Genomic DNA, 12,826 nt, shown 5'->3' on the forward strand with positions numbered 1-12,826 from the left:
GGCCTGTACACAACTCCCACCAGCGTCTTCTGCCCCTTAGTGTTACGCAGCTCTACCCATATCGATTCCACATCTTCCCGGCTTATGTCCTTCCTTTCTATTGCGTTAATCTCTTCTTTAACCAGCAACGCCACCCCACCTCCCCTTCCTTCATGTCTATCCCTCCTGAATATTGAATATCCCTGAACGTTGAGCTCCCATCCCTGGTCACCCTGGAGCCATGTCTCTGTGATCCCAACTATATCATAATCATTAATAACAATCTGCACTTTCAATTCATCCACCTTATTACGAATGCTCCTTGCATTGACACATAAAGCCTTCAGGCGCTCTTTTACAACTCTCTTAGCCCTTATACAATTATGTTGAAAAGTGGCCCTTTTTAATGCTTGCCCTGGATTTGTCGGCCTGCCACTTTTACTTTTCTCCTTTGTACTTTTTGCTTCTACGCTCACTTTACACCCCTCTGTCTCTCTGCACTGGTTCCCATCCCCCTGTTGTGAACTAACCTCCTCACGCCTAGCCTCTTTAATTTGATTCCCACCCCCCAACCATTCTAGTTTAAAGTCACCTCAGTAGCCCCCGCTAATCTCCCTGCCAGGATATTGGTCCCCCTAGGATTCAAGTGTAACCCGTCCTTTTTGTACAGGTCACGCCTGCTCCAAAAGAGGTCCCAATGATCCAAAAACTTGAATCCCTGCCCCCTGCTCCAATTCCTCAGCCACGCATTTATCCTCCACCCTCACTGTCGTGTGGCACAGGCAGTAATCCCGAGATTACTACCTTTGCGGTCCTTTTTCTCAACTCCCTTCCTAGCTCCCTATATTCTCCTTTCAGGACCTCATCCCTTTTCCTACCTATGTCATTGGTACCTATATGTACCACGACCTCTGGCTCCTCACCCTCCCACTTCAGGATATCTTGGACACGATCAGAAATATCCCGGACCCTGGCACCAGGGAGGCAAACTACCATTCGAGTCTCTGGACTGCGTCCACAGAATCGCCTATCTGACCCCCTTACTATCGAGTCCCCTATCACAACTGCCCTCCTCTTCCTTGCCCTACCCTTCTGAGCTACAGGGCCAGACTCTGTGCCGGAGGCACGGCCACTGTCGCTTCCCCCGGGTAAGCTGTCCCCCCCAACAGTACTCAAACAGGAGTACCTGTTGTTAAGGGGCACAGCCACCGGGGTACTCCCCATCACCTGACTTTTCCCCTTCCCCCTCCTAACCGTGACCCACTTGTCTGCCTCCCGTGGCCCCGGCGTGACCACCTGCCTTCCACTCCTCTCTATCACCTCCTCGCTCTCCCTGACCAGACGAAGGTCATCGAGCTGCAGCTCCAGTTCCGTAACGCGGTCCCTTAGGAGCTGCATCTTGATGCACTTGGCGCAGATGTAGACGTCTGGGAGGCTTGGAGACTCCAGGGCCTCCCACATCCGACACCGAGAACAGCAAACTGCCCTCACAGTCATAATGCCCCTCTCCTCAAATAGCAACAGAAAATGAATGTGAAACCTTCCTCGCCTCACTGTGTATATGTATGAAATAGTTAAAATAAGTTGTGCAAAAAAAACAAGTAATGAAGTAGTGAGGTAGTGTTCATGGGTTCAATATCCATTTAGAAATTAGAAAGAGGAGAAGAAGCTGTTCCTGAATCGCTCAGTGTGTGCCTTCAGGCTTTGTGCCTCCTTCCTGATGGTAACAATGAGAACTGGGCATTGTCTTGGGTGGTGGGGGTCCTTAATGATGGATGCCGCCTATTCATTCTTCAGTGCCTATTCATTCTTCTAATAATGCTGCAGGCTGTGCAGCTGTCTCACAGCATAGTGCACCAAGTTCAATCCTCATCTTACATGCAGTCTGCATGAAATTCAAAAAGTTTTATGATGATTTCATACACTATCCCTGGATGTCTCTGTTTTCAGCTATATTTGACACTTGCTGGTCAGTTTACTAACTGACCATTTCAATTACCACTAGCTTAAGTCAGAGATCCACAGAGCAGCGGTAGATGAATGAGATATAGGGTAAATTAGTACATAGTATGAGGAGTTTTGGATGCTTTCAGGTTTGTGTAGGGTAGAAAATAGGAGGCTGGATGGTTTTGATTTGGAATAGTTGAGTGTAAACATATCATTAAGCTTAGTTGAGGCTTTCGACAGTAGAGGAGCCATGGCATGTGCAAAGAGGTATTGCAAAGGAGGCAAGCTGTCATAGTGAAGAATGCATATATTTAATTTCTAAACATAAATAGTTATGCTTAGTTTCAAGGAATTGTTAGCCACGGAATAGTGGAAAAGGAGATGATAGCATGAATAGAGTATCAGTGTAAACATGGAAACCAGTAAAGATAGAAAACTAATATGGAGGAGAGGAGAAAGAGAGACATGGGAATAATGAAATAGTGTTTGGTCCTGATTTACATGTTTGTACATGAGATTTTAATCTTTGTTGAATTCTATAAATAAATTAATTTTGAACTATTGATCAAGAAAATTAACTTAAAGTAATTTACTGTTAAGTAATTTATCCAAAGAAAGGCTAGAAATTGCAATTATTTAGGTTACCAGAAAGAATGCCTTGCCAATGATCCTGTGACTTTGGATTAGAAATTTAAAGCTTACAATTGAGCATCAGACCCAGATTATCTAAGAACAGTACCACTGAAAATTTGGATTGTCTACATAAAATCAGAATTTGCACTCACTAATCTGAGGAACACAAACGTAATACATAGAATGAATATCATAAACTTCTACTTGATTAAGAATTTTAAAGCAATGCTTAAGATGACCAACTTCAGGAATTTCTCAACCCTATTTTCAACAGAAATTACATGTTTACAAGAAAACATTACAGGCCTTAATCTACCCAATATCATCAACTACACCGCACAACTTTGAAGTGTGGACAGCAACAACTCCAACTTACTGCTACGAATGTGAAGGGCTGCTGTGGGGCATAGCAAGACAAGGCATGCGATGTAGTGAGTGTGGTGTCAAATGCCATGAGAAGTGTCAAGACCTTCTCAATGCTGACTGTTTGCAACGTGAGTATTTTTGCTCTTGTGCATTTGTGTAATCTGTTTAATAGCAAAGATTTTGCATTGACTTGAGCACAACTTATAGTCATGGCATGAAAATTTTAAAAAGCTTCAGTTGTTGGAAATGGAAAATAAAAACAGGAAAGACTTGAAACCAAGTGCAGGAGTGGCACTCTCTACAAAAGGAAACAGAATTAGCAATTCAGGTCAGAGACCTTAGATTGATCAGAACTCTTTTGATGAAAGGTTATGATTGGATTGAACATGAAGGTAAACTGAAGAGATTGAGAGGAATTTGAGCACAATGATCTCCAATAGAGATGTTACATCAACAAGCACAAAAGCATTAGGTTCACTTCAACCAATCAGTTGAAGTTTCCTCATATACAGTTGAAGTCAGAAGTTTACATACACCTTAGCCAAATACATCTAAACTTAGTTTTTCACATTCTTGACATTTAATCCTGGAAAACATTCCCTGTCTTAGGTCAGTTAGGATCACTACCTTATTTTAAGAATGTGAAATGTCAAAATGATTTATTTTAGCTTTTATTTCTTTCATCACACTCCCAGTGGGTTAGAAGTTTGCATACACTTTGTTAGTATTTGGTAGCATTGCCCCTAAATTGCTTAACTTGGGTCAATCATTTTGGTAGCCTTCCACAAGCTTCTCACAATAAGTTGCTGGAATTTCGTTCCATTCCTCCAGACAGAACTGGTGTAACTGAGTCAGGTTTGTAGACCTCCTTGCTCGCACACGCTTTTTCAGTTCTGCCCACAAATTTTCTATCGGTTTGAGGTCAAGGCTTTGTGATGGCCACTCCAATACCTTGACTCCAATTTGTTGTCCTTAAGCAATTTTGCCACAACTTTGAATGTATGCTTGGGGTCATTGTCCATTTGGAAGACCCATTTGCGACCAAGCTTTAACTTACTGGCTGATGTCTTGAGATTTTGCTTCAATATATCCACATAATTTTCCTTCCTCATGATGCCGTCTATTTTGTGAAGTGCACCAGTCCCTCCTGCAGCAAAGCACCCCCACAACATGATGTTGCCACCCCCATGCTTCACGGTTGGGATGGTGTTCTTTGGCTTGCAAGCCTCACCCTTTTTCCTCCAAACATAATGATGGTCATTATGACCAAACAGTTCAATTTTTTTTTCATCAGACCAGAGGACATTTCTCCAAAAAGTAAGATCTTTGTCTGCATGTGCACTTGCAAACTGTAGTCTGGCTTTTTTTTATGATGGTTTTAGAGCAGTGGCTTCTTCCTTGCTGAGCAGCCTTTCAGGTTATGTGGATATAGGACTCGTTTTACTGTGGATATAGATACTTGTCTACTATTGTTTGTACAGGTGAACGTGGTACCTTCAGGCGTTTGGAACTTGCTCCCAAGGATGAACCAGACTTGTGGAGGTCCACAATTTTTTTCTCTGAGGTCTTGGCTGATTTCTTTTGATTTTGTTTGTGAAATTTTGACCCAGTGGAATTGTGATATAGTCAATTAAAAGTGAAATAATCTGTCTGTGAACAATTGTTAGTTGGAAAAATTACTCGTGTTTTGCACAAAGTAGATGTCCTCAACGTCTTGCCAAAACTATAGTTTGCTAACATGAAATCTGTGGAGTGGTTAAACAATGAGTTTTAATGACTTCAACCTAAATGTATGTAAACTTCTGACTTCAACTGTAGATCTATAAATTGATAGATACGTCATTAAACAGTTGCTGTGCAGCACGCTAATCAACACTTTGACCATAGGCCTAAGGTCTCAAAAGACCATTCCTTTGTCAACCTCTGCCATTGTGGTGCTGTAAGAGAAATCCAGTCAGTCCTGGTTGGGTTTAGGGACTGCAAGGAGAATGGCCCAGGGGGTCTGCACAGTGCTTATCAGTAATGAGAGTGGCTAGGGCAAAAACTATGAAGGAGGTTAGGGTGAGAACAACTTGGGACTTGTGGTTGGAGCCAGTTCAGAAGGGATTGGCAGTGGCACAAGTGGTAGTTTGGAAGTAGGCTCCAGTTGTCAAGGACATGTTGGTTGTGAAAGGGCGAGTGTCCAGAAGGACAGCAGATCATTGCCTGAGGTGGTTTGAGCAAATACACAGACTTGGGCTGGAATCTGTGGGAAGAACTAAGCAAACGGATCCTTACAATGTTGGTGACTCAGTGCGAGCCTGTCTCCCCATTTCCTTTTCTATATCTCTTGTCAGCCTCTCCATTTTCTACATGATATATCATCTGTTGGATTTAAAGCAATGCCCAGGGGTTGAGTACGTTGACAGAAAAACATTTTGAGGAGCCATGATAGCAAATCATTAAAGGTTTAGAAAGTGATTAGAAAAATGCTTATATTGCTCTTAAGTTTATCTGGAGAAAATTCTGATATTGTTTTATGGGCTTTTTATCATATTTATCTGAGATGTCATTTTCAAAAAGTGAAAAATATTAAACTGAAATTAACATCTTGACTGGGCTTAATTTTGTCATTTACAAAAATGTCAAGAATCAGTCATGTGCTGTAAGTGCTCAGAATACATTCAACAATTGCACCAGTTAAATAATCTTGGTCTAGACTCCGGCACAAAACTTCCGTAGTACTGGAATTTATAACTTCCAAAAAAATAATGAATTTTCAAGAAGAAAAGACTATAAGACCATAAGACATAGAAGGAAAATGAGTCCATTTGGCCGAGCGTGCCTGCTCCATCATTCCATTGTGGCTGATTTAGTATCCCTTTCAACCCCATTATCCTGCCTTCTTCCTGTAACCTTTGACTTCCCTTTCTAATCAAGAACCTATCAAACTGCAGTTAAAATATACCTAATGATTTAGCCTCCACAGCTGTTTATGAGAGTAAATTTCACAGATCCACTACTTTGTCACTAAAGCAATTCTTCCTCATCTCAGCTCTAAATGGATACCCCTCTATTCTATGGCTGTGCCTTCTGGTCATAGACTCCTGCACTATAGGAAACATCCTCTCCACATCCACTCTATCCAGGCCTTTCAATATTCAATAGGTTACGATAAGATCCCTACTTATTCTTAAAAATTCCAGCAAAAGAAGGCCTAGTGCCATCAATTGCTCCAGATACAGTAACAAATCACACCCGTAATTATTCTCGTCAACCTCCTCTGGACCCTCTCCAATGCCAGCACATTAGTTTTCAGATAATGAGCCCAAAACTGCTCACAATTCTCCATGTGATCTAACCAATGCCTTATGAAGTCTCAGCATTATATCCTTGCTTTTATATTCTAGTCTTCTAGAAATGAATGCTAACATTGTACTTGCTTTCCTTACCATCGACTCAAACTGCAAGTCAATCTTTAGGGAATCCTGCAATGAGGACTCACAAGTCCCTTTGCATCTCTTATTTTTTAAATTTCTTCCCATTTAAAAAATAATTTACACCTTTGTTTTTTCTACCGAAGTGCATGATTATACACTTCCTTTCACTATATTCCATCTGTCACTTTGTTCATTCTCCCAGTTTAAGTCCTTCTGCAGACTTCCTGCTTCCTCAGCACTATTTGTCACTCCACCTATCTCTGTATCATCTGCAAACCTGGTGGCCATAAAGCCATTAATTCTATTATTCAGATCATTGACATATAACATGAAAAGAAGTGGTCTAAAACACTTACCCCTACAGAACACCACTATTTACCAGCAACAATCCAGAAAAGACCCCCTTTCTTCCCACTCTGCCCCCTGCCAGTCAGCTAATCTTCTTTCCACACCAGTATATTTCCTGTAATGCCATGGCTCTTATCTTGTTAAGTATCCTTATGTGTGGCACCTTGGCCTATTTTATCATGTGCCTCCAAATCCCCTGAAACTTCATCCTTAATAATGGACTCCAACATCCTCCCAACCATTGAAGTCACACTAAATGACCTATAATTTCCCTTCTTCTGCCTTCCTCGCTTCTTAAAGAATGGGGTGATGTTTGCAATTTTCCAGTCCTTTGGAACCATTCCAGAATATAGTGATTCTTTAAAGATCATTGCAAACAGTCTCTTAAGCTACATCTTTCAGAACCCTGGGGTGTAGTCCAGAAGATCATAAGATAGAGGAGCAGAATTAGGCCATTTGGCCGTTGAGTCTGTGCCAGTATTTCATCATAGCTGATTCATTTCACTCTCAGCCCGATCTCCTGCCTTCTCCCTGTATCTCTTCATACACTGACTAATAATGAATCTCTCCACCTCTTCATGAAATATACCCAATGAGTTGGCCTCCACAGCTGTTTGTGGCAATGAATTCCACTGATTCACCACTCTCCAGCTAAAGAAATTCCTCCTCATCTGTGTTCTAAATAGAGGTGCCTCTATTCTAAGGCTATGTCCTCTGGTCTTAGATTATCCCACAAGCATCCTCTTCAAATCCACTCTGTCATGGCCTTACAACATTTGATAGGTTTCAGTGTCATTCCCCCTCATTCTTCTGAATTCCAGTGAGTACAGGAACAGAACCATCTAATGCTCCGCATATTATAAGCCACTGAATCCCAGTCATTTTCATGAACCTCTTTTGAATTGTCTCCAATGTCAGTGTGGCCCTTCTTAGATAAGAGGCCCCAAAACTGCTCAATATACACTGTGAGACTTCAACAGTGCCTCAATAAAGCCTCAATCCTTGCTTCTATATTCTAGTCAATCTGACATATCTACCTTCAGACCTTTCAGTTCCTAAGCACCTACTCCTTAGTAATACCAACATTCACTTTTGGCCCTTGACATTCTCAAATTTCTGGCATACTGCTAGTGTCTTCTACAGTGAAGACTGACGTGAATTACTCATTAAATTCATCTGCTGTTTTTTTCTCCACCATTACTGCCACCACTCCAGTGTCATTTTCCAGTCGTCGTATATCGACCCTCATGTCTATTTACTCTTCATATATCTGAAAATCCTTTTGGTATTCACCTCCTTGTATGTTTTCATGTTTTATTGCTTTACAATATGGAATCACAGTAGATGTAATTTGGCTTTTTTGACACTGATAAACAGAAAAAGACTCTTTCGTGTCAAAGTGAAAACAGATCTCTACAAAGTGATCTAAATTAATTTCAAATATAAAATACAAAATAATTGATTGTTTAAGTTTTCACTCCCTATAATATGGCATGAAAGATGGTGCAGCCAATTGGATTTAGAAGTCACATAATTAGTTAAGGTGTCCTAGCTATATATAAACCCGCGTGCAGTCAAGGTGTTCTAATTGATTATACTAAAAATACACCAGTATCTGGCGAGTCAGTAACCTGACAGAAATAGCACCATAAAGACTAAAGCACACCCCAGGCAAGTCTGTGAAAAAGTTTCTGAAAAGCACAAGTCAATAAATGAAAACAAGAAAAATTCCAAGTCACTGACTATCCCTTGGAGTACAGCTAAATCAATCATTAAAGAAATGGAAAGAATATGGCACAACTATAAATCTGCCTATAGCAGGCCGTCCTCAAAAACTGAGTGATTCTGCAAAAATGGGACTAGTGAGGGAGGCCACCAATTGACCTATGCAAATTCTGGACGATTTTCAAGCTGTAGTGGCTGAGGTGCGAGAGACTGCACCTAGAACAGAGTCTGTTATCAAAGATGTGATAACAGCACATTTGGAAAGCGGTGAAATCATCGGACAAAGACAGCATGGATTTGTGAAAGGAAAATCATGTCTGACGAATTGTATAGAATTTTTTGAGGATGTAACTAGTAGAGTGGATAGGGGAGAACCAGTGGATGTGGTATATTTGGATTTTCAAACGGCTTTTGACAAGATCCCACACAGGAGATTAGTGTGCAAACTTAAAGCACACGGTATTGGGGGTAAGGTATTGATGTGGATAGAGAATTGGTTGGCAGACAGGAAACAAAGAGTGGGAATAAACGGGATCTTTTCAGAATGGCAGGCAGTGACTAGTGGGGACAAGGCTCAGTGCTGGGACCCCAGTTGTTCACAATATATATTAATGACTTAGATGAGGAAATTAAATGCAGCATCTCCACGTTTGCGGATGACAGGAAGCTAGGCGGCAGTGTTAGCTGTGAGGAGGATGCTAAGAGGATGCAGGGTGACTTGGATAGGTGAGTGGGCAAATTCATGGCAGATGCAATTTAATGTGGATAAATGTGAAGTTATTCACTTTGGTGGCAAAAATAGGAAAACAGATTATTATCTGAATGGTGGCCGATTAGGAAAAGGGGAGGTGCAACAAGACCTGGGTGTCATTATACACCAGTCATTGAAAGTGGGCATGCAGGTACAGCAGGCGGTGAAAAAGGCGAATGGTATGCTGGCATTCGTAGCAAGAGGATTCGAGTACAGGAGCAGGGAGTTACTACTGCAGTTATATAAGGCCTTGGTGAGACCACACCTGGAGTATTATGTGCAGTTTTGGTCCCCTAATCTGAGGAAAAACAACCTTGCCATAGAGGGAGTACAAAGAAGGTTCACCAGATTGATTCCTGGGATGGCAGGACTTTCATATGATGAAAGACTGGATGAACTAGGCTTATACTCGTTGGAATTTAGAAGATTGAGGGGGGATCTTATTGAAACGTATAAAATCCTAAAGGGATTGGACAGGGTAGATGCAGGAAGATTGTTCCCGATGTTGGGGAAGTCTAAATAAGGGGTCACAGTTTGAGGATAAAGGGGAAGCCTTTTAGGACCGAGATGAGCAAAAACTTCTTCACACAGAGAGTGGTGAATCTGTGGAATTCTCTGCCACAGGAAACAGTTGAGGCCAGTTCATTGGCTATATTTAAGAGGGAGTTAGATATGGCCCTTGTGAATAAAGGGATCAGGGGTATGGAGGGAAGGCTGGTACAGGGTTCTGAGTTGGATGATCAGCCGTGATCATACTGAATGGTGGTGCAGGCTCGAAGGGCCAAATGGCCTACTCCTGCACCTATTTTCTATGTTTCTATGTTTCTAGAACAGCTGTTGCCTGGGTGCTTCACCAGTCACAGTTTTATGGGAGAGTGGTTTTATGAAAGAGAAAGCCACTGTTGAAAAAAACTCACATGAAATCTCGGTTAGAGTTTGCCAGAAGGCATGTGGGAGACTCTGAAGTCAGCTGGAATAAGGTTCAATGAACTGATGAAACCAAAATTGAGCTTAAACAACAGGAATTCTGCAGATGCTGGAAATTCAAGCAACACACATTAAAGTTGCTGGTGAATGCAGCAGGCCAGGCAGCATCTGTATTCCTGAGGTGCAGTCGACGTTTCAGGCCGAGACCCTTCGTCAGGACAAAATTGAGCTTTTTGGCCATTAGACTAAACACTATGTTTGGCCTAAGCCAAACATCACACATCATTGAAAACATACCATCCCTACTGTGAAGCATAGTGGTGGATACATCATGTGGGGATGCTTCACTGCAGCAGACCTTGGAAGGCTTATGAAGGTAAAGGGTAAAATGAATGCAGCAAAATACAGGGAAATCCAGGAGGAAAACCTGATGCCGGTCTGCAAGAGAAATGCATTTTAAGAGAATTTGTTTTGCAGCAAGAAAATGACCCCAAGCATAAAGCCAAAACTCTACAGGAATGGCTTCAAAACAACAAACAACAATTGAGAATTTGTGACTGGACTTGAAAAGGGCTATTCGCTTACGACCCCCATGCAATCTGACAGAGCTTGAGCAGTTTTGTAAAGAAGAATGGAGAAAAATTGCAGTGTCCAGATGTGCAAAGCTGATAGAGACCTGTGATTGCTGCCAAAGGTGCATCTATTAAATACTGACTAGAAGGGGGTAATACTTATGCAATCAATTATTCTGTGCTTATTAATTGTAATACATTTGGACCAATTTGTCAAAATTTGTTTTCACTTTGGCATGAAAGAATCTTTTCTGGTGATCAGTGTCAAAAAAGCCAAATTAAATCCACTGTGATACAATGTTGTAAAACAATAAAACATGAAAACTTCAAAAGGGGTGAATACTTTTTATAGGCACTAAATCTATCCTGCGCCTTCTGAATTTCCCCCAGAAACTCCAGCCATTGCTATTCTGCCATCATCCCTGCTGGTGTCCCCTTCCAATCAAATTTGGCAAGCTCCTCTCTCATGCCTCTGTAATTCCCTTAACTCCACTGATATATCTGACTTTATCGTCTCTCATAAAATGCAGGTGGATTCTATCATATTATGATCACACCTTCCTAAAGGTTTATTTACCTTAAGCTCCCCAAACAAACCTGGTTCAAAACACAATAACCAATCCAGAATTGCCTTTCCCCTAGTGAGCTCCACCAGAAGCTGCTCTAAAAAGCCATCTTGTGGGCATTTTACAAATTCCCTCTCTTGGGATCCAGCACCAAAATGATTTTCCCAACCTACTGCATATTGAAAACTGCATGACAATGCAAAATTGCCCTTTTTATATGTGTTTTCTATCCCCCGTTGTAATTTATATTCCATAATCTGGCTCTGTTCAGACATCTGTATAATACTCCCATCAGGGTCTCTTTTACCCATAGAACACTACAGCACAGAAACAGGCCTTCTGGCCCTTCTTGGCTGTGCCGAACCATTTTTCTGCTAGTTCCACTGACCTGCACCTGGACCATATCCTTCCATACACCTCTCATCCATGTACCTGTCCAAGTTTTTCTTAAATGTTAAAAGTGAGCCCGCATTTACCACTTCATCTGGCGGCTCATTCCATACTTGCACCACTCTCTGTGTGAAGGAGCACACAGTATCCTAATGTTCCCTTTAAACTATTCCCCCTTCACCCTTAACCCATGTCCTCTGGTTTTTTTCTCCCCTAGCCTCAGTTGGGAAAAAAACCTGCTTGCATTCACTCTATCTATACCCATCATAATTTTATATACCTCAAGTTCCGGCAACATCCTTGTAACCCTTCTCTGCACTCTTTCAACCTTATTAATATCCTTCCTGTAAATTGGTGACCAAAACTGCATACAATACTCTAAATTTGGCCACACCAACGCCTTATGCAACCTCACCATAATATTCCAACTCAATACCTTGATTTATAAAGGCCAATGTACCAAAAGCTGCCTTTACGACCCTATCTACCCGTGACGCCATTTTTAGGGAATTTTGTATCTGTATTCCCAGATCCCTCTGTTCTGCTGCACTCCCCAGTGCCCTACCATTTACCTTGTATGTTCTACCTCGGTTTGTCCTTCCAAAGTGCAATACCTCACACTTGTACCCTTGCAGTTTCTTAATTGGATTCGATATCTTCGGATCGTCAGTCACCTCTTTCTAAGCATTTGATTTATTTTATAACCAACAGAGCCTCCCATCCTCTCTCTCTACCTGCTGTTGTAGTCTGGCACACTGACCTCTACCTTGCCGAGGCTCAGTGACAACTCGCGGATACCTCCTCTTAATTACCCCTCAATCGTGACCCCACTAAGGAGGACCAGGCCATTGTCTCCCACACCATCACCGAATTTATCAGCTCAGGGGATCTCCCATCCACTGCTGCCAACCTTATAGTTCCCACACCTCGCACTTCTCGTTTCTACCTCCTACCCAAGATCCACAAACCTGCCTGTCCTGGCAGACCTGTTGTCTCAGCTTGCTCTCACCCCACTAAACTCGTTTCTGCATACTTCGACACGGTTTTATCCCCCTTGTTCAATCCCATCCGACCTATGTTTGTGACACTTCTCACGCTCTTAAACTTTTCAATGATTTTAAGTTCCCTGGCCCCCACCGCTTTATTTTCACCATGGATGTTCAGTCCCTGTATACTTTCATCCCCCATCAGGAAGGTCTCAAA

The 12,826-nt window shown here is 41.9% G+C and overlaps 1 protein-coding gene across 4 annotated transcripts in view; it reads left to right on the top strand.

Annotated features, from left to right (window-relative positions):
- Positions 1–12,826, top strand: part of LOC134355592 (protein unc-13 homolog A-like) — a 1,022,883-nt gene that overhangs the window by 625,202 nt on the left and 384,855 nt on the right. For all 4 annotated transcript variants that reach the window (XM_063065696.1, XM_063065695.1, XM_063065693.1 and 1 more), the window contains one exon: positions 2,834–3,053. In XM_063065696.1, coding sequence (XP_062921766.1) covers positions 2,834–3,053 — 220 coding nt within the window. The remainder of the gene's footprint in view (positions 1–2,833; positions 3,054–12,826) is intronic.

This window comes from Mobula hypostoma, chromosome 13 (genome assembly GCF_963921235.1).
Source record: "Mobula hypostoma chromosome 13, sMobHyp1.1, whole genome shotgun sequence".
Classification (NCBI taxonomy): Eukaryota; Metazoa; Chordata; class Chondrichthyes; order Myliobatiformes; family Myliobatidae; genus Mobula; species Mobula hypostoma.